The sequence below is a fragment of the Arvicola amphibius genome, chromosome 1, assembly GCF_903992535.2.
Source record: "Arvicola amphibius chromosome 1, mArvAmp1.2, whole genome shotgun sequence".
Lineage (NCBI taxonomy): Eukaryota > Metazoa > Chordata > Mammalia > Rodentia > Cricetidae > Arvicola > Arvicola amphibius.
The window spans coordinates 73113174-73135314 of record NC_052047.1 but is presented as its reverse complement, the minus strand read 5'-3'; the positions used below and the strand labels follow the sequence as shown (position 1 = coordinate 73135314).

General features: G+C 44.1%; 1 protein-coding gene across 1 annotated transcript in view; it reads right to left on the bottom strand.

The window, feature by feature from the left end:
* Positions 1 to 18792, bottom strand: part of Abca13 (ATP binding cassette subfamily A member 13) — a 395665-nt gene extending 376873 nt beyond the window's left edge. The window contains 1 exon segment of the mRNA XM_038325545.1: positions 18724 to 18792. Coding sequence (XP_038181473.1) covers positions 18724 to 18792 — 69 coding nt within the window.
* Between the last annotated feature and the right edge of the window lie 3349 nt (positions 18793 to 22141).

The window sequence follows — 22141 nt, the reverse complement described above, 5'->3', positions numbered from 1 at the left end:
TTAAGTACAGAGCTGGGGTTTTTTACTCTGTAGGGCAGGTCTTGGATCTCACCCTTAGGGCAGTTAGGGTGTTCTATGAGTGGAACCTGGCAGTTGTAGGTCCTCAGGGGAGGAGCCTGACCACTCCCGTGCCTTCGGGAACTTACACCTACTCACCCATGAACAACAGCTCTAGGCCAAGCTTTTAACTTGTCGTAATTTTATCAAGTTGATAAGCAAAGATAGGTCCTTCCATTACTAAGATGAAACCGTGTTTTTAAGCACATAACAATTCCTTACCTGCTAATTCTCTGTTCTTCCAGGTACTTATTTCTCTATTAAATCATTCTTTTTTAACGGCCTTATACATCATCGATTTTCTGGTTTTCGATTAAAGAATCCAACCTTCCCTTGGCTTTGTGTGATGCTGACATTTTCTCTCTATTTCATTTGCCATTTTTGTTTCTCTTTTAATTCATTAAATTATTTATTTTACATCCCAGCCACATTTTCAATCCCTCCTCTCCTCTCAGTCCCTCCCCAACCCCCTCTGTTTCCACCCTCCAACTCCTCCTCAGTTTCTGTTTAGGAAAGGGCAGGTCCCCCATGGACATCAACAAAACATGGCATATCAAGTTGCAGTAAGACTAAGCATCTCCCCAGATATTAAGACTGAGCAAGCCTTAATATGAGGTGTATGTAGAGTCCCAAGAGTCAGCAAAAGAGTCAAAGACAGCTCCTGTTCCCACTGTTAGGAGTCCCATAAGAGAACCAAGCTATACAACACAACTGTCACATATATGCATAGGGCCTGGCTCAGTCCCATGAAGGCTCCCTGATTGTCAGTTCAGTCTCTGCGAGCCCCTGTGAGCCCAGATTAGCCAAGCTGTGGGTTTTCTTGTGGTGTCCTTGACCCCTCTGGCTACTACAATCCTTCCTTCCCCTCTTCTGAAGGATTCCCAGAAGCTGCCTAATGTTTGGCTTCTGCATCTGTTTACATCAGCTGCAGGATGAAGCCTCTCTAAGGACAGCTGGGCTAGGCACCAGTCTATGAGTACAACAGAGTATCGTCAGGCATTATTACATTGACATTTTCTCCTCCTGTTGTGTTTGGTTCTATCCTAGGTCTTTGGGCCTTCCAGCCTGTAGGTCCTGCCAATCCAAGCAGTGTAAGGGGTGGGCTTACTCTCCCAGCATGGGTTTTAGGCTACACCAGTCATGACTTAGCCACTCCCTCAATCTCAGCAACCCCCTTACCCCAGCACATCCCATAGGCCAGACAGACTGTAGGTCAAAGGTTATATGGCTGGGTTTATTTCTCACTCTCTCCACTTGAAGACTTGCCTGGTCACAGGAGATGGCCAGTTCAGGCTATGTGTCCACTATTGCTAGGAGCCTTAGCTGGGGTCATTTCTGTAGATTCCTGGGAGTTTCCCTTGTACCAGGTTTTTATCTGACCCCAAAGCGTGCCCTGCCCTCCTTTCTAGTAGTCTCACAGTACTTTCCTTTCCCTTCCATCCTCCTGACCTGATCTCTCATGTTCCCATCCCCACCTGCCCACAGTCCACTCATGAAGTCTATTTTCCCTTCCCAGGGAGATCCCCGCATCCCCCACTTGAACTTTCTTTGTTACCTAGCCTCTCCTGGTCTGTAGATTGTAGCACAGTTATCCTTTTTGTTGCAGCTAATATCCATTGATGAGTGAGTACATGCCATGTTTGTCATTATTCGTCTGGGTTACCCCACTAAGGATTTTTTTTCTAGTTTCATCCATTTGCCTTCAAATCTCATGATCTCACTGTTTTTAAGAGTTGGGTGATGCTCCATTGTCCATGTGTCATTGTCCCACATTTTCTTTTTCACTTTCTTTTTTCTTTTTATGGATTGGTGGGATTTACTATTTTTAACTTCTTTTAATTTATTCTTTGTGTCTTGCACATCATGCCTCCTGATCCTACCCATCCCCACAACCCCCAGTATAAAAAAATAAAATAAAATTTAAGAGAAAAAAGGGGGAAGGAGAGAGGGAAAATTCTCATCCTGGAAGTGGCCATGTGACACACTGCACAGTGAGTCATGCAGGAAACCCCTTTACCCATACATTTTTACACGCAGGCGTTCATCATACAGAATCACTGGTCTGGTTCTAGGCCTCTGGTCTCTACTACACCATTGACACTGGGCCCTCAGTGGAACTCTTTCTGGACATCCTGTTGCTGCCCTGTGTCATGGAGATCCTGCAGCCCTGGGTCCTCAGGACTGACCCTACTCCTACTCCTATCCCCCACCCCATGCTCTGGCAGACCACAGATGGGGTGGATGTTGGGGTGAGTCAACACATAATCCTGGTTCTGGGCCTGTAATTGCAGGATTGGTCAGCCTGCCAGCTCTCCCCTGTCTTCACCACCACCAGTGTGAGCTCTTCAGCATTGCCCTGGCGACTTCACCCCTTGACCCTGATGAGCAAGGGGCAGGACCAATTCTCTGCTTCCACATCCTCAGAGTCACTTCTCCTATGTTGGGGCAGCTGGCCCAATCCCTGCGTTCAGGGGCGTGGCTGCTCCAGCGGGGTAGCCATGCCCCTTAAATAGGATTGGGGAGCCGGAAGGTGCACCGTTCGTTTGCCCCGCGCTCACTCCGCTGGACCCTTGGTTCTGTAAGTTCCCTTATCTCCCTTTGTATTAAAATTGAATAATTATAAAAGGACTATTTTTGGTTATTTCCAATCTTCGCCGCTTCACTCCTATACCTACACCTTCAGGGCCAGCCAGCTCTATTGTGCTATCCAGGCAAGGTATAGGAGCCACTCTACTGAGTGCAGTAGCTGATGAGCAGCAGGGACAGCTCTCCTGCTCTTATGACCTCAGGGCCAGCTCTTCCACCTTCCTCAGGTGCTGATGGGCAGGCAGGGAGAGCATCTCTCCCCAAGCCATGCTGTCACACGGTTTGTTGATATCTAGTTTCTAGAGTTCTTTATATAGTTTAGAAATCAGCCCTCTATCAGATGTGGGGTTGATAAAGATTTTTTTTCCCATTATGTAGCTGCTGAGGTGTTTTGTTTTGTCTTGTTGTTTGCTTGTAATTTTGAGTTACGATCTGATATAGTCCAGCCTTGCTCACTATGTATTTGAGGCCAGGCTTGAACTGTTGGCTCTACCTGCCTCTACCCAGGTGCTGAGGTAACAGGCATACCTATCTTACTTGCCTTTTTATTCTTTAAATATTTTGTGTAGACAACTTAACAGTTTTAAAAAAAAATAGTATCTTTATTCTCTATCCTAGATGCAAAGAGAATGCAATTTAAGGAGTTTTGCCAAATAAACTCTGTCAGCCACAACTACAAATATTATCATTGCAGTCTTCAAGCAATGACAAATTTCTAGCTGCACATAAAAATTATTGCAACTACTATAACTCTGCATCCCACGGAGAAGTTCCTTCAGGGATCCTGAAATTCAAAGGAAACCCAATTACACCTAACCTAAAGGAATACTATGTCAGGGATTTTTTTTCTTTCTTTTTTTTTTTTGTTTACAAGTTGGTAAACTTCCCTTTGGAAGAAAACAAGGAGGAAGAAACTTCTATGGTTCTGAATCTAAAATTACCGCAGGAGAAAAGGACCTGAGGAGACACTGTGTTCTGCTGAGTCACCGTCCACTGTGTACCTGTGAATGGACTCCTCCTGTTTCTCTGTGGGGGCCAAAGTCCCCTCTTCTTCTCAGGTGTCTTTAGCCCAGAGTCTCACTTGACACTTTTAATCATACTCCTGCTCATGAGCAGGCCTCCTGTCACCTGCAGGACTGCTCTCTCCCTCCCAGGCTTCAGGCTCTCCCTTCTAAACACCGCCATCATGCCTAAGTGAAAGAAACCATCAGTGTCCGAAAGCACCAGGAATGGGCCCTGCCACAGGCTCTGCTCTCAGGAATAACAATCAGTCATCCGTTGAACCTATTAGTGCTTGAAAAAATGTGGGTCACCTTTCCAATCAACCACAAAGCCCTCTGCTCTTTTAACAGAGCCCCAGGAAGCAGTTCCCACAAGGAGAGAGTGTAGAGCCCACTTAACACCTGACTTTCACAACCCTTGTCTGTGACCTTCATGGGTGAGGGGATCCCTGTCATATTCCCTATTCCTGTCACATCCCACCCCAAGCACTAACAGAATCTTTCCTTATGGCCTCACGGAGCCAAGATAGGAAAGAATACGGGAGCCCATCACAGTCTGAAAATGGATAGATCTAGCTAGGAAACACTGTGAGACTTCCTTCCTCCAGACAAAGTAAGGAGCAGGGGAGAGGGGTGGGAAGGAAAAGTTAGAGGAAGTAGGTAGAGGACTTGTCTTTGTCTGATCCTCAAAAGAAAAACACATCAACGAAAACCTACAAAATGATCAGTACCAACACAGCCCATATTCTCTGAAGCCATCATGATGGGCCTTCCGGTGTTTTGCCAGCATCCACACTGACAAAGAGAAACACACCAAAGGAGTCTCCTTCTCCCCCTCTTCTGGCAGAGTCCTTGGGGAAACTGCTCTAGAGACTAATCTAATGAAACAAGCAATGAGCATGAGCGTCAAGGACGCGCTGCCACAGAAGCCTCCAAGGCTGCCCATTGATGTCCATTGATAAAAGGATGGGCTGTGCGGGGGAGTGGGGGGCATTCAGTAGCGAGAGCTCTTGGCACTAGGCCCCAGGTTTGATCCCCAGCAGCACAGACACAACAAAAGGAGGGTACGGGTGAACCGAATCCAAAGCTGAACAGAAATTTCCTCAACTGGAGTGGAAATAGTATAAAATATTTAACAAAAATTTACAAGAGAACACAAAGCCCAAGGAAGAAAATAAAGATTGTCTTTTGTCTCAGATGATCTCCTTCTTAAACTCCACCATCATCTCCACCTCACCTCCTCTTTCAAAAACAAAACAAAACAGGAGATACAGGATGTGATTGGGGGCCAATGTAAAAGAAAACCAAAGCAAAAAAAAAAAAATCATTTAGAAAAGAAAATCATTGAAAAGAGCCAGGAACAGAAAACCTTAGTTAGGCTGTCAGTGTGCGAGTCACAGGCCTCAAAACACATCTACTGTCTAGACACAATGCAGACAGACAGGCAAGCCGAACACAGGCTAAAGAGAGCCAGGGCGAATGATAAGAAAGGAAATAAATAAAAGAATGTATAAGCCCTTCATAAGGAAGAATGACTTCATAAAAATAAGAGCTCAGAAAGGTGACAGACGATCAAAGTGAAAGCTTACTGAGCTAAAGAGAAGGAACTGAAGAAATCATACTCATCTGACTTAGAAACCACACACACAAAATAGACACTAGTTACACACGAATTCTTGAACACTGAGAGCTGGAAGTAATAACAGTGATCTTTTAAAGAATTTTAAAGGCAAAAATATTAAAACAGAAAAAAGCAAAGACTATGCAATATAAGAAATTAGCATCCCTGAGAGAAAGAATTCAAGACATAAAACCCCAAACTACTCAAAGCTATAGAAGACTTCATCTGAAGATTAACAGTGTAAGTTTATATTGTATTTCAGGAAATTATTTATTCTTGAACTGTGGATAGTGAACCTCAGGCTATTGATCAAAGATAAGAAGAGAAATAAAAGAAGAAAACTTCAAGTTTTAGATGACGAAAGAGTAGCTTGAAAGGCTGGGCACAAGCCAACCTTGAACATATCCTCAAAATATTCCGTGTACATGCCAGTGAATCATTACACACAATGCTCTTTTGGAAAGATTTCCTTCCTTGTTTGCTTGCTTCCCTCCTTCTCTTCCTTCTTCTCTCCCTCCCTCGCTCCTTCCCTCCTTCCCTCCGTCCCTTCCTCCCTCCTGTTTTTCTTTCTTTTTCTTTCTTCCTTTTTTTCCTTGTGGAGGCATAGTCGAGTCAAGGTGTTTATGTGGAGGTCAGTGAATAACTAACAGGTGTCTGTTTTCTCCTTCTACCATGTAGGTTCTGAGGCTCAAACTCAGATTATTGGAAATGAAAACAAGTGTCTGCTCACTGGACAGTCTCACTGACCCAGTGTCTACAATGCTCAGAGAGAAAGTAAGTATGATTTTAAAAATCATATACTTTATATAAAAATGTGTACAATACCCAGCTAATATTGTCCTGGAACAAACACACACACACACATACACACACACACACACACACACATACACACACATACACGTAGTAGGGCTTTTACCCCTTGATTGTTCATGGTCTCTATATTATCTATGTTTTATAACAACTGAGAACACACACACACATACACACACACACACACACACACACACACACATATATATATATATATATATATATATATATATATATATATATAGTCCTGGTTAGGATTTTTTTATCAAATTGTCACAAGCTATAGCCACTTGGGAAGAAAAGCTCTCAATTGAGAAAAGCTTCTATAACACTGGCATATAATAGGCAGGTCTATCAAACATTTTCTTGATTAATGGTTGATATGAAGGAGTTCTTCCTACTAGGGGCAGTGTCACACTGGTCATATGGTTCTTGGTTGTATAAGGAAGAAGGCTGGGAAAACCATGAGGAGCAAACCAGTAAGCAGTATCCCTCCATGGTCTCTGTGTCAGTTCCTGCCTCCAAGTTCCTATCTTGGGTTCACTACCATTTCTGCCCTGACCCCTGGGTTTGGTGTAAATCTGTAACTCTGCACAATAGAACAGTCAGCAAGTTAAACTGACCCCAATATGAATGTCAGTTTGGGTTTTCCTACTGGAATACTTGGTGAGCTGTTTTCAGATATATTTAGTAGACTAAAGACCAAAAGTATCCAAGATCATTTACATCAAGAGGTCAGAAGAACTCATCTTCTAACATGCCAAAGCCTTGCATAAAGTAATAGCAATTAAAACAATGTACTGTTCATTTAACCACAGGAGAACTGCCCAGTGAGGGGAATACATAGCCCAGGAACAGAGCCCTACAGATCTGACATATTAAAAAAAGAAGAAAAATCTGACAGATCAGTGGGAGAGCTTGTTATTCAACAAATGGGCCATTTGATTTGTTTTCCTGAGAGCTAGGCTGGAGACAGGTAAGACAATGGCCCACGCCATGTAGGATATGGAACTACATGGAGAAAAAAAAACAAAAATACATAGAAAGAAACAAAGGGTATCATATTGTTGTCTTAAGAAACAAATTCCACAAACTATGAAAAAGATTAAGCCCTATTATAATGCCATCATTTTCCTTTTTTATTTCTTTAATAAAATCTATTTTGTCTAGGAACTGAAGAAATAGAGTTTGTTTTGTTTTGTTTGGGATTTTATTTTTGTTTGTTTGTTTGTTTGTTTGTTTGACATCCCGGCTGTAGTTTCCCCTCCCTCCTTTCCTCCCAGTCCTTCCCCCAACCCTCTTAGTGCCCCCCACCCCCGCCATCTGTGTTCTTTAAAAAATCTACCAAAAATATGTAATAGACTTGCTTGGTCATGAGAGCACATGAATCATGTCAGGCACCATCACAGGAACTGGGAAACTGAACAATGTGGGTGGAGCCCCAGCTTCCTAGAGGATGAAATGAATGGACAAGTGGAACATCTCTAATTCAAAACCTTGAAAACATTCAAAATGCCCCCTAAATCCAGAAGATTCAAAACAATGACATGATGTCATCAGTGAAAAATGCACACCATGAAACTTGGTTTCGTGGACAAAATTATTGTATGATAAATAGTATAAAGTTCCCCTCAGTCTGTGTGTACAAAGACATCCATGAAAGGCGAATAAATTTTATGTTTAGATGGGATGTTAAGTTCTTTCCCCAAGGATCTCATTATAGATACATGAAAATCTTACAAATCCTGGGAAATATCAGGCATCTGAAGCATTTCTGGGTCCCCAGGAGTTTTGGACATGACATTACAACTGCACCAGAGAAATGATCGAAACCCAAGTCAGGTTTTCTGGGGCATTTTGAGAAGAAGAAAACTAAACCCATCTTTGTCTTCCTCCCAGGATCCTGGGGCACATCCAAGTGGTGCATAAGCCTCAAAGTGCCCAGTGGGATGAGCTTCTTGGTGCTGGCTAACACCTTGGAAACCATGAAGTCATTATTTTACCTGGTGCCCTCTGAACTGACTCATGATGGAACAGGAGACAAGCTTAGGACTGCAGCATAAACAGACCAACCCTACCTCACTGGCACAAACCACACTGGAGACAGAGCCTGAAGCAGTTTCAAATCCTCCAAGTGGCTAATGCAGTGTGTGGTTCGAGTTACAGTGGAAAACGCGAAGGTTAAAATGCTTCGGCATAAAAAGTAAAATTGCCAATGAATTAAGACAGAAAAAGACCCCTTTGAGGGAGAAGCCTATCCCAAGGATAAGGGATTGGCTGAAGGGAGGGGAAACATCCTAAGTTTAAAATATCAAGGAAGCTGAAGCAAAGCACATAATTAGTTTGTTACCCTGGGCTTTGAAAACAAAGCCTTTTGCAGCACACCTGAAGTTCTACTGCGTCTGTTTGGGGCGGTTTGGGGTGTTCCAATGCCAACCTCTCAGAAGTAGGGACTTTTCCAGAAATGTTCAGCAGCCTTTGTAGCTGTTGCTTCAGAAAAGACAATCCAGCGCTCACACAGTGCAAGCAGTTATGAGAAAGCCAACACCAGGTGCCACCTTCAATTACAGGTGATGTCACCGCCCAGCAAGGAGCCGGGACATCCCAAGAGCTCAGAGCTCCCATTCAAGCCCAAACCACTTCCTCAAGGAAAAACTTGCAAACCTTGATAATAACTGAACACTGAGAAAAAAAGGAAGTTGATAAAAGGAAGTCTTTCTCCTTCCTACATTCTATTGAAAAATAATCGCCTGTCTTCTGACATTCATTCATTAAACATTTACTTAGCATCAGACTCTGTCCAACATTGAGCTATAGCTTCTGGAATTAAAGAAGGGAACAAGAAACAAACTCTTCCCTCATGTCTCAAAAAGGAGAGAACAACACAGTAATCTGCATCCTGGGTGGAGAGGCCCCCTGGTGAGAATGTTCTAGAGAGGAAGCCATCTGTCTCCAGATCATAACCATATTTACTCAGACCAAGGGCTCACACTCATTATGAACCATGAAAACAAGTTCTAGACTATTCTCAAAAGTATTTCAGTATTGTTCTAGTGGCAAAAAAAAAAAGAAAAAGAAAAAACGAAAAATAGAAACTGAGTATGGGTCATTGGCAAACTGATAGATCATGTCATTTTGAGGGAAGCACTTTTAATCCTCCATTACTGTGGCCAGAGTTGGGGTGTGTGAGATACCAGGTGTAGGAGGTCACACCTTTTCTGCCATAGTCAACTTCGATGAACAGATGGGAGGCCCGTAGAAAGGAAAGATGATGGCATGTGACATACAAAATAAATCTGAATCTGAATAACAAAACTAAAGAACAGACAACTAAGTGAAAAGGTGTGTGTGTGTGTGTGTGTGTGTGTGTGTGTGTGTGTGTGTGTGTGTAATTATCAGGCTGGAAGGGAAGTTGGTAGACCTTTTGTGTAAATTAAAGTAGATCTGGAGCAAAATCCAACCTTGTACAAAACCCTTCAAAATGGAAATCTAAAAAAACCTATTATACCTCTGAAGAAAGAGTAAGTCACAAATACAAACCACACACAGCAGAAAGAATTCAACACTGGACATGTCAATCAGCATCATGTGACCTGTGCATTCCTACTAGAAGAAGTGGGTGAGCAGACACTGCAAATCAGAACAGAAAATTAATCCAAGTTCCTTTCTGGCTCATTTATGTCTCTACTGAGTAAGGTTACTGAAAGCAAGCCTAACATGTAGGTAGTATTTGATACAACATACAGCAAAGGGTTAGAGAGATGGCTCAGTGGCTAAAAGCACTTACTGCTCTGATAGTGGGCCTGAGTCTGGTTCCTAGCACCCATGTCTGGTGGCTCACAATCTCCTGTAACTCCAGTTTCAGGAATTTGATGCCCTCTTCTGGTTTCTCACATGCACATATGCACACACAGATACACATACATACATGGAATTAAAATAGCAAAAGTAAATCTTAAAATACATATGATATACATGCATACTTGATATATGTGTAAACATGTATATTATATATGTGTATGTACATATACATATATACACATGTATATGAGGAACATGCTAGGAGACCAAGATGCCCTTGGGAGCAAGACTGACTCCTCACAAAACAGCTCATAAGATGGTGCCTCAGCTCCACCTCTGATGGCATATGCCAATACGTGCTGTGGATACAGAGTTCGAGGCTCTGGTAGAGACACATGCAAGGCTGTGCTATGGTAATGCTACCAGTAGCTCCTGACAGCTCATCATGTGGAAAGTACCATCTCTAGTCCTGGTGGATGTAAGCTCTGGCTGCCTGGGGTCATTCTGTCCTACTTCATCATTTAGTGACAATCAGATAAACTCCATAAGATTGCATTCAGTGCCGTTCACCAGAAGAGTCAGGAAGGATCTGCCTGAGTTCTGTGTCAGATAGATCCAGGGCTCTCAATGTAGGCCCTGCAACTTCCCCTGGTCTATGCCGACAATGGGCGTGTCCCCTCCCTGGCCTCAGCTTCCTGAATCTGTGAAATGGGAAAAAGAGTTGTGAGGATATCCAGGGCTAAAGTTCACGATCAGCTTCGAGAGAGAAGACATGTGGGTGCCATATGCATCTGGGCAGGGTGTTAAAAGAGCAAGAAACAGCTGCCAGAGCAGACAGAACTGCTTTCATCCAAGGACAGCACTAGCCACCACCAGCTTCTTCCTCAGGCTCTGTGCGGCAGCTCCTGTGAATCACACTCAGACACAACTTCCTAACTCAATGACTATGCTCAGAGACTTCCGCCACTTTCCTCTTGTCCCTAAGGAGACAGAAGAGCACCAGCACACACAGTTACACCTGTCCCCAGCGCTCCAGACCCTCGTCTAAAGGACATGCATGCTAGTGAGGCATTCAAACCAGACAGTATGACTACTGCCCTGGGACAGGCCTCCGAGCCTGCATAGGACCTCCACAGCCAGACCCACGCAAAAATTCTAAGGCTTCCTGGGCATATAGCATGCCCCTTGATCCTAGCGTTAGAAGAGTTAGTTGAGCCTGGAGAATCATGAATTCGAGGCCAGTCGGGGCTAGAGTGAGACCTCTTCTCAATACAACAACAAAAATGGGCCTGTCTATGCCAACGTCCACAATTGCAGCAAGGAAATCCCAATTCCAGGGGCCTTTGTTCTGTTCGACAGAAGCCACCATCCTACATAAAAGAGACCTAGCCTCTTGATGATCTTAGCGTTTTCTCTCCCAAGTGCTGGACAACTTCAACAAGAATATCATAGAGAGAAGTCCCTGTTAGTTTTCACTTCTTTTTCTCCCCTGGCAAACAATCGAATGGGGAAGTAATGAATCCGAACGCCTAGTATCTGAAAAGCAATGAAGGCATTTCCTCACTGCCCTTCAAAGCCTTTTGTTTGGTTGGCTAATTTGGTTTTTCCCCAACCAGTAGTTTGTGTACTTACTTGTGCTTTGAGAAAGGGGATGGGAGGAAAAGAAAGCCAAATCAAAGGATTAGATGCAAATTAAGATCAATCAGAATGGAAAGGGCCCTGTGATCCCTTGCTTTGAATAGAAGAAAAGCAAACAAGCTTAGTACATGCCAGCTCTGAGCTCTAATACCACAAAACATGTTTGCTTCTCAATAATTGTACTTCTGCCTTGCTTTTCCCAGGTCACTGAGACATATCCAGATGACCTGTAGTAACCTCACAATGACCCAACAGCTTCCTCCCCCAGGGTCTAGAACAGGTGTATCATGGCAGCCAAGACAGCCTCAGACCACACCAGAACCCCACAGGCCCTTTTTAATAGTCTTCTTATCTATCCTGGGGGCACCAGATTATTCCCCCAAATGAATGAAGAGATTTAGTCAGAGCTTCAGACTATACAAGGCATCCAAATATGAACGCAACTGGCTAAGATGCTGTCTGTGGGGCTTCATTATAGAAAATGAACAACTTCTCCATGGCTGCTGGGAACCATGAGAAAAACGCAAGGGCAAAAGCGCTGCTCCAGGGACCCCTTATCTCTCACCCAGTCTAGTTCATCAATGCCTGCTTCTTCTAGGGTAGCAGGCTGCTGGGAGGCCAGGCAGAAAGATCTGAGGGCAGGTAACTATCTGGAAGTGCCCTTCAGGCACTTCTGACTGACCCAGCCACAGAAATGCATTGAGCCTAGAGAACATCTGAGCTCACATGTGGGTCCTGGTAACTACAAGTCTGTTCCAAAGAGTAGGGCTGACCACTGGCATGACTGCTATGGTGGCCTAAGCAAAAATGATCTAATCAACATCTACACCAACTCTGAGACTATGCTAGACAAAAGCTATCAGAGGGATCTAAGCAGGGTCAGACCACTGGTCATGTACCCAAGCCACATGGCTCAGGCCATGGAAATGAGAGGATTCTGAGAGCAAACCCAACTGATACCTGGGACTTTCGATGAAAGGTTGAGAACAGCCCCCATGCGAGTCCTCGGAGCTTACAATGCACAGGAAGATCTGCAGAGTTTGCTCACTCTGTCCTTTCAAATGCAACACAGGAATTCTGCTAGAAGCCAGACCACTAAGTCGCAGTTGTTCACCTTTAAACCATATGACACTGTCAGCCAGAAGTTAGCAAGAATCAGAACCATGTCACTCCAGACCCACTGGGAAACTCCGGAACCCGGGAGGGAAAGGGTGTTGTTGTTCACTTCATGATAACTGAAGATTTAAGCAGACTGTTAAGGAAGCAATGTTCTTTGTTTTTCTTTGAACTTTGAGACAGATTCTCCTCATGCAGCACAGGCTGACCATGGACTCGCTGTGTAGCCGGTATGCCACCGTTCCTGGAGACGAGGTAAGCTCTAAAATGCGAACATCTTTCTTTTGACCCAAATAAGTTAAATGAAGAATTTCTCGTGGGGAATGGTGGTGCCTGAGGATTACATTGTGCTGTTTACAAGTCCAAGACCACCCAAGGTGTGACTTTATCTCCTGAGGCCACAGCTGAACTAACAAAGGGGGAACCCCAGCTTTTGCCAGGCTCTTAGGGTGAAGTTCTTAACCCCCAGATTTAACCCCTTCTTCGTCTGATTTTACTTGGTCATGGAACAACTGGACACACAGTTTGTAAAAAACAAAGCCACACTGGAATAGAACAAGCTCTGATCCCATGTGGCCTTCCCTTTCCTTCTAAGAGGGAACTTTGGACACAGAGATACACAGGGATGATGATGAAAAGAGAGGCAGAAAGGGCCACATGGACACCACTCCTCAGAGAAGCTAGCCTGCCCATACCTCAGCCTTGGATTTCCAGCCTCCAACTGTGACAAAAACACATTCTCTTTACATTGCTTTGTGCATAGTATTTTGTTATAGTGGCCTAGGCAGACTCATACATGACCCATGAGCAAGCATAGATTTAGCCTAAATCCTGCCCCTCAGGATGATGGCCAGCTCACTTCTGGAAAAACCTCTCTTGATGGGAAAGATCTTAGCAAGTATCAGGGTGCAGCAAGACTTCTAATCCAGAGAATATTGGTTTCAGCGCTAAGATGGCAGCGGTGACCCTTAAATGCTGTTATTCGTTTAAGCTGCTTATAGGTCAGTTCACTTAAAGCATACCCAATGTCTGCTGATATTACGTTTGAACATTTGAACTTTTGAGGTTCTTTCCAATAAAAAGGTATTCTGAGGTTTTAAAAGATACACAACTATAGCATCTTGTCAGGAGCAGTCTTTCAAATCAAGATTTTTTTTGTCAGTCTGACTAAGGGTTCAGACACTTGATCAATGACCTCCTGGTTTCAGCTAACAGAACTTTAAGTCAAATATGTTTGACACAAAACCATTGAATTATAACTTCTAACTACACAAAAATAGTAACAAGCATAGAGTCAGCCTCCAAGATAATGTCCAAAAAAGAAAGACGATCTGCTCCACTTCTGGGCTTTCTTTCTATGATTCTTTCTAGTCTTAGAAAAATGCAGAGATTGAGGCCAACACGTTGTTTCAAAAGAAACTTATGCTTCGAACCAAGTCGGGTTTGAGCACTGGACCTCAGGGGTGGATGAAAATCTCAAATAAATGTGAGGTTCATTTTTTATATAAAACAAAACCACAGATACACACACATACAACACCAGAGGTTTAAGCCAGAGACGCTTGAAAATGTGTTTCCCTCCCTGTTAAAGGGAAACAGCTTTTCAAAGGATGTTTTAAGGATTAGACCCTGAAGCGGAGGACTATGAGTAAGAGATACACGCTGAAGTCCAGCCTGTTTGAGCTGGGCTGGTTGAGAGCTCTCTAACGGAAGCAGAGTTGAACTTGACCATGAGTTGATCAAAGAGGCCGCTATACTGACACTCTGACAATCTCATGGACTTCTTCTAAGCCACGCCTGAAGGAGGAACATGGAACAGATACCGTAACTCTTGTCTGTACCTAACAGAAAGTATCACTGCGGCCTTTTGAACCAACGACACTGAGAACAACGTGTGAGAAGGGTCTTGGGTCCAGAGTGTGTATCCCTGGGTTCTGTATTGAAGAGTACAGAGCGAAAGAACATTTCCAATACAGTTTTATCCTTTACTACCTACGGCTGAGAATTCCCTGCAGTTTTTGCAGAACCCCAATGCCAATATTAGCCAGCTCTCTGCTCATATTATAAAAAGAAAAGTGAATTTGACCCATAGTCATATACTTCTGTTTAAGCCTATGGTGACAGCATATGTCATGGGAGGAATTCGATGTGGAGAAAAGCCACTCTATACGACAGGGAGGAAGGAAGGAGGAGAAAAAACTAAGGTTCCACTATCCCCTCAACAGCATGCCTGCAACAACCTAATAACCTTCACTAGGCTCCAGCGCTTAGAGTTGCCATAATTCTCCATAGCATCGTCCTGCAGACCAAGCTTCTTCTTCAGGAGACTTTCCAGATCAATCTATCCAGGTACACCACAGGACACTTTGATCCCCCCACCACTCGTCAAAGTCTTCAGCTCTCCAAACTCAAACAGCTATGTTAGCTTTCACTACCCAATAAATGCTCAGGATCCCCTCCAGTGGGGGCAAAAGGAGAGAGGTGAGCATTCACCATTGAGAACAGGAATCAAGACGCATGAGATTTGACAACTGTAATCCCAAGAAAGATCAAGGGTCAGATTGGGCAATGGTGTCATACCTAGTAAACAGGGTGGGCTCAGCCACTCTAGACCACATCAAAGCACAGGAGATTTAAAAATAAATTTTAAAAAGATAGAATTATGACACTACCAAAAAAGCAACACTTGGTGAGTTAGTTACTATCTCACTGAAGTGACAAAATACCTTTAAGAAAGCATTTATTTTGGCTTACAGTCAGGGGGAAATAGTGCACAGTAACCAGGAAGGTAGAGTAGGAACGGGAGGCAGATGGTCACATTGCAGCCACATCAAGAAACATAGAGTGACAGGTGCTTGTACCCATTTCTCACTTTCTCCTTCTTCTTCAGTCCACGACCCCAGTCCACGGAGCCACACATTGAGGATGAGACTTCCCACTTCAGTGATCTTAATCTAGATAACCTCTCATGGATATGTCGAGAAATTTGTTTCCATGGTAACTCTAAATCCCACTAAGTTGACAGTCATTATTAACCATCACGCATGGCCCCGGTATTCTTATTTCCTTTTTAAAGTCATAAGTAATGATTTTGGTTGCTGTATAGTTAGGACAAATCAAAGACAAATACATAAATTCATGCATAAGCCCCTAGATCATAGTTCCTGGCTATAATAATATTGATGAGCTTGGTCAGAATCTATCTGTGGACACTCCTGAGAACAGCAACCACTTCCATCAACCTGCCAGGTCCAGGAAACCTGACCGAACAGATAAACAGATCGCTCAGTCAGTAAATTGCTTTCTGTGAAAACATCAAAACCTGGGTCTGGATCCACATAGCAAAGGGGGAAAGGCTGGCATGGTGGCTTACACCTAGAACTCTAACATAGGAAGGTAGGGACAGGAGGATTCCTAGAACTCAATAGCCAGATAGTCATCCTGCATCAGTGAGCTCCAGGTGTGAGACCCTGTGTCAAAAACTAAGGTGGGGAGCATTGAAAGACACTAATGTCAATCTCTAACACTCACCACACACGCACATGCACACACACATACCACGTGAACTCAAACACACACATACATACACCACACATGCAAAAATGTGCCTTCATGGCCCAGAGGCATGGTCAAATAAGTTATGTGCATCTGATGATGAACTATCATGCAATAAAGCCATTGGATAGGAAGACGATGCATCAACTTGTAAAATGTTAGGCTTCAGTGGTTAATGAGAAAAGGGAAGTCTATGACATTAACAATCAAAGTATGTGTATTATATATGTCAAGAAAGCAAGTGCATGAATCACCATAATGAAATTTTATGGGATTTAAAATTGTTTCCTTGCTCTTATAATAATGCCTATGCAATAAATAAAAACTCAAGAGTAACAAAATGAGTGGTGTTAATGTAAATATAAAATTAGACTTCTCACAAACGGTTACCAAAAGCAGAATCTTAGTCATCTATAAGGATAAGTATTATCTATCCATTATCTTGTTCTTAATTTTTCTCTGAAATATCCATAACAAAATGCTCTTTAAAGGAACAATAGGGGCTGGATAAATGACTCCGTCATTAAAAGTGTTTATTGCTCTTCCAGAAAACCCAAATTCAGTTCCAGCACCCACAAAGGTTGCCTCAAAGCTGCCTATAATGTTAACTCCAGGGGACTGATCCCTTCCTCAGACCCACATTCATGTGTACACAGCCACAGACTGACACACAGAATTTAAAAGTAAAACAGTCGAGTGTGGCAGCACATCTTTACTCCCAGCACTTGGGAGGCAGAGGCAGGTGGATTTCTGTGAGTTCGATGCCAGCCTGGTCTACATAGTGAGTTCCAGGACAGTCAGGGCTATGTAGAAAGACCAAAAATCGAAACAAAGATAAACAAAAAGAAAATAACCTTAAAATTTAAATAAAGGATTTATAATCATAAAATAACCAAATGAAGAGGTTTTTAAGTACATGTAAAATAGACGAGCTTCTTTTCTCATATAAATAATGCCAAGTTTTTATTCACCGAATAAACATTTGAGATTGTTTCTTCACTCAGTCAGATTGGTTTTCCTCATTTGTGACAACACTCTATTTCCATAATGTAAAGAAAAAAAGAAAAATACAGACTTCACAGATCATCATTGGAGAACAGAAAACTAGGTCAGTTAAAAGACATGCACCCAGAGGGGCCTGCCCTCAATGTTTCCACTGTAATTGATTAAGAGGTGTGAAACACACTGCCATCCTATTGCCTCCAAGGTTCTGATCTGACCTGTGTCTGGTCCAGCAAGCTGGAAGCTCTTCTCCCCTCTCTTCCTCACAGAGCCCAAGGCTCATGTCCTAGATGACTAAAGCTCTCGTTCCTCTCATACCATACTATGGTAAGAATCACCCTCACTCACCTGAGGGCCCCTGCCAAGAGCATATCACAAACACTAACCATTTTGGCCATCTCCCAGGGAGAAAATCAACTAAGACACTGTGTCAACTAGTAAATGTCAGAGCCCACTCAGGAAGCAGCACAATCTACCACTAAGGAGCAAGGGAGTCTGGGTACCGCCCATTCTTCCATCACTGGGCTATTGAAGTTAATGAAATCACACACACAAAAGGGAAAAAAATGTGTTCATGGGAAGCCAGCTTCCTCTGGAACACCATTTTGTGGGAAGACAGGTGTAGATCCTACAATTTACATGTTAATAAAATCCACTGTTCATCAAAGGAATGCCATATTGGCAGAGAAGAACACATTCACAGTTCATCAGGAGCCTGTGTCTCACCTGCTCATCTCTGGTGTGCATCTTTGGTGCACAAACCTTTTGTGCAATCAAATTCTCAAATAGATGCTTCTGATCCTCATGTCGCAGGGCAGAGAAACCCTCCTTTAAACATTTGCTTTAGCATGAGAAGAGCCGGGAGGATGCTCTTCTGGAGGAGTCAGCCGAATGAAATTCAGTCATCCTGACAGGCAGGTCCACTGCTGAATGGGACATCGCTAGTGCTGAGGCTCTTCCAGCAGCAAGATGAAAGACTGCTCATTGTAACCGTACTTCATTAAAATACACATTTAAGGGTTTTTTTTTTTAAACTGAGATACTAGCACAAATTTGATTTGCACAACTCCAAACTGCTCAGGAAAGCCTAGCTGCTGTAAACTGAAGACAGTTCTCAGAAAAAGACGTGAATTAACACTAAGCTAGGACATCATAGGCTGCCACTGAGAACTGTATGATGTGGAGGCCATTTATGTTCTTAGTCCTCGGCCTTTAGACTCAGCATCAGCATCCATAAAATTATGTTTATGCGTTAAACAATTCTGATGCCTTGTTCCTTAAGCCACTCAGTTTTTATAACACACGTCCCAAATGCCAGTTCTTCAAGCTCCACCAGTCACTTTACTTCTAAATTAGCCTTTTTCGTGGGAGTTCAGCCCTGTTGGTCCACAGATAGGTTTTAATGAAAAGTAACCCTGCCGTCTGGGTCCCCCGTGGCTGTGGCACCTTCCAAGAAGCCGCTTAGACCAGAGCAGAGCCTGAACTCTAACTAGCCCTCCCTCCCAGAACCCCCCAGAAAGCCAGGACACTTACTGGATGCCGCAGTCTGCAAAGCCAGTTCTTCCAGAACAGGGCTTGGAACTGGCGCCCAGCGTGCCCCATGCCCGCAGCTCCCTGCTCGGTTCGGGAAGTCAGCATGCAGGGTCACGGCTTATATCCGCCGGCCTTCTGCAGAGGCTTGTGGCCTATTAGCCAATTCTAACAAAAGTGAGTGATGCAAGAGAGATTATTGGTGACTTGAATAAAGCAGGCATCAAATGTCTCCTGGTGTTCTGCCTCTGCGGAGAAATCTTATCTCTTCACTAGTTGTGTGGCGTAGGGGGGTTGGGCTCCAAGAGGCTGCCTTAGGGGCCCTTCCTGGACATAAACAAGGAGCATGCCCAGCATGTCCCAGACCCCACACAAAGGCACGTGCAGGGGAGGCAAGGGCCACGTTTTCCACTGACCTCCCTTTCTCCTCATGTCAGTGGTTGAACTCTGCTGTGCTCCTCTTTCCTAAACTGTCGGGTATCACGTTAACTTGCCAAGATATCTACCTTCGGGGAGTCCCACAGCAGGCACTTGGGAAAGAGAAAGGTCTGGGGTCCAGCTGTTGCCCGTTTTGTCACCGTACCACTACTGCACACTCTGCCCTCTATCCCCATCCATCAGGAGAGCAAGGATGCAATTTTCAGAGCTCAAACAAAGAACGAGCTGCTCACAAGAGGCATACAAGCATAGCAGAACACTGTAAGCCTAGGGTTACTCCTGAGCCGCCTATGATCCCTGCCTTTCTGGTGCCTCTCCCCCATCTCCCTCTCCCCCATCCCTGTTTCCCCTCCCTCATCTCTGTCCTCCTCCCCCACTCTGTGTACATGTGCCCTTAGAGATCAGAAGTCCACCATGAATGACATTTCTCAGGAGTGCCATCCACCTTAGGCCTTTCATTAGCTGAGAGTCTATGCACTATTGCTAGGTGGGCTAGCTAGTAATCCTAATGGTTCCGCCTGTCACTGCCTCCCCAGTGATGGGACTGCCAGTCTGTGCTACAATCCCCAGCTTTGTACATGGGTTCATGAACTTGAACTCAGCCCCTCGTGCTTGTATGGCAAAGGCTTTGCTGATCTACCTATGTTTCTTTAACCAGCTGGCTGGGAGCCAACTGATTGCTCCATTGTCGCAAAGGCCAGGTCCTTCTGGGTTCCTGTGGCCCCATCTGTGGCCAGGACATCGGGCAACACACTATTGTGGTCTTCCATTTCATAAAGCAATTTTCACAAGCTTTGCCTAGTCTATAGCTTTCGCAACAGGAAATAAGGACACAGGTGTCAGCAAAGGAACTATTCTATCATTTAAAAATATTAATCTCATATCATTATCTGTCCCATATGTCGCAGAAGGTGATCTAAAGCCTTTTACGGGACACGGTGGAGACTGGCGCATGCTAAGTGGGTTCCCCTGACCCCTTGATGAATCTTTCCTTGACCTTTTCTCTCCAGTGGCCTGTAGAGTTCTTCAAGCATTGTGCCTGTGATTCTCTTTGCAGACAACACTTAGACCTATGCACATCACAGGTGGCTGCCATGTTTGTTTCTCCTCCTTCCTTCCTTCCTTCTTTTCTTTCTTTCTTTCTTTTTCTTTCTTTCTTTTCCATTTAATATAAGGGAAAGCCCAAACCATGAGACTTATCAATTTTGCTTTCACAGCAGGCGGTTCCTACTCTCCTGCACCAGTGTTATGCCAGGGTACACACCATGTTTCTCTGAGAGAGTCCATGAAAGATTCTGCTAGACTTCTCAGAGAAACATAGAAAGTAAGTGACTGGTTGGCAAAATTGCTTAATATATTGCTTACAGGGTGGAAAAAACCCTCAGATTACAAGTGAGGCAGTAAGCAAGAGACACCAGAGAGCCAATGGTGCAGCTCTGGGGTCCAGAGCCAACAAGCTCAAGACCCAGGGAGATGCTGGATATGGCGGCTGGCACTGTGATCTTAGTAGGTGAGTGAGTGGAACAGGAAGATGGCTGTGATATCCAGAACAGTCTGTGCTAGAAAGTAAGTCCCAGTCTAAAAAAAAACAAAAACAAAAGGTGGAGGAGGAGCAGAAAGAGGAGGAGCATGGTTGGGAGCAGAAGGAGGAACAGCAGGAGAAACCGAGAGGAGGGGGAACAGAGGGAGAAGGAGCAGAGAGAAGAGGAGCAGAGGGAGAAGGGGAAGCAGATGGGAGGAGGAGCAATGTGAGGAGCAGAGTGGGTAGAAGGAACAGAGGGGGAAAGAAACAGAGGAAGGAGTAGGAGTACAGGAAGGAGAGGGACGAGGAGCAGAGGGAGGAGGAACAGAGGGAAGAGGAGCAGAAGGGAACAGGAGGAAAAGTGGGAAGAATAGAGGGAGGAGGAGCAGTGGAAGGAGGAGCAGATGAGGAGCAGGAGGAGGAGAAGCAGAGGGAGGAGGAGCAGAGGGAAGAGGACAAGTGGAGGGAGGAAGAGCAGAGAGAGGAGGAGAAAACCCAAAAGAGCTTATGTTTCTATCCACATTTAATGTCCATAAAAACCTGATGTCTCAGCTTAAGGATCATCAGACAAGCAGAATTCTTTTAAACAAGAAACAACTTTTTTTTTCTAGTTAGCTTTTGATTGATGGGTTAAGATGCACCCCCTTGAGGGTCCATCTACAGCCCTCAGTCAGTCTGCTGACATTGTCCAGTGATATTCATGGACACTCCCAGAATAATATCTGATCAAGTGACTGGGCATCTTGCTGTCCAGTCAGATTGACCCACGGAAATTAGCCACAGAAAGTCCAATTCTGTCAACCTGGCATCTCAACACATCTTAAACCCAACATCATTTTCAAATAAAGGCACGATTCTATCTGATGTGACAGGACTGTTATGCTTACGGCCATAGAGATTCTAGCTGCTTCCCCAGACAGAGTTTTCTGTGGGGTGGTTCATCTTGTTACAACATCCCATAACTTGAATACTATGATGTAACTCATCTCATGGTGCATGAAGAGCTGAAAAGAATGGGAAACACAGGGATATGTGGCATACAGACTGTAACAAATACATAATCATCTTCGTGATATCCCATAACTTAAACCCTACAGTGTAGTTACATCTCATGTTGCATGGTACGGTGGTGAGACTAATAAGAGAAAGAATGTGTTTTCTTATGCACACAGCAGCTTCCTAACAACACAGAGCAACAGCAGCTGCCCTGCCTGGATTGGACTAGTTTTCCACTCACTTTAATCACAGAGAATGGGAACAGCAAGAGATGCCTGAGGACTCGTTCTATTCCAGACAGTGTATTTGTTACCTCCAGTATGGTGTACTCTATTCTTCACCTTGTCTCTGCTGAGTGATTCCACTTGGCCTATGCCCTTCCGGAATTCAGTTACTCCCACTGCATTTATGTTCGTGTATCTGAATGGCTGTTTCCTATAGGCAAAAAAAAAAAAAAAATCAAAA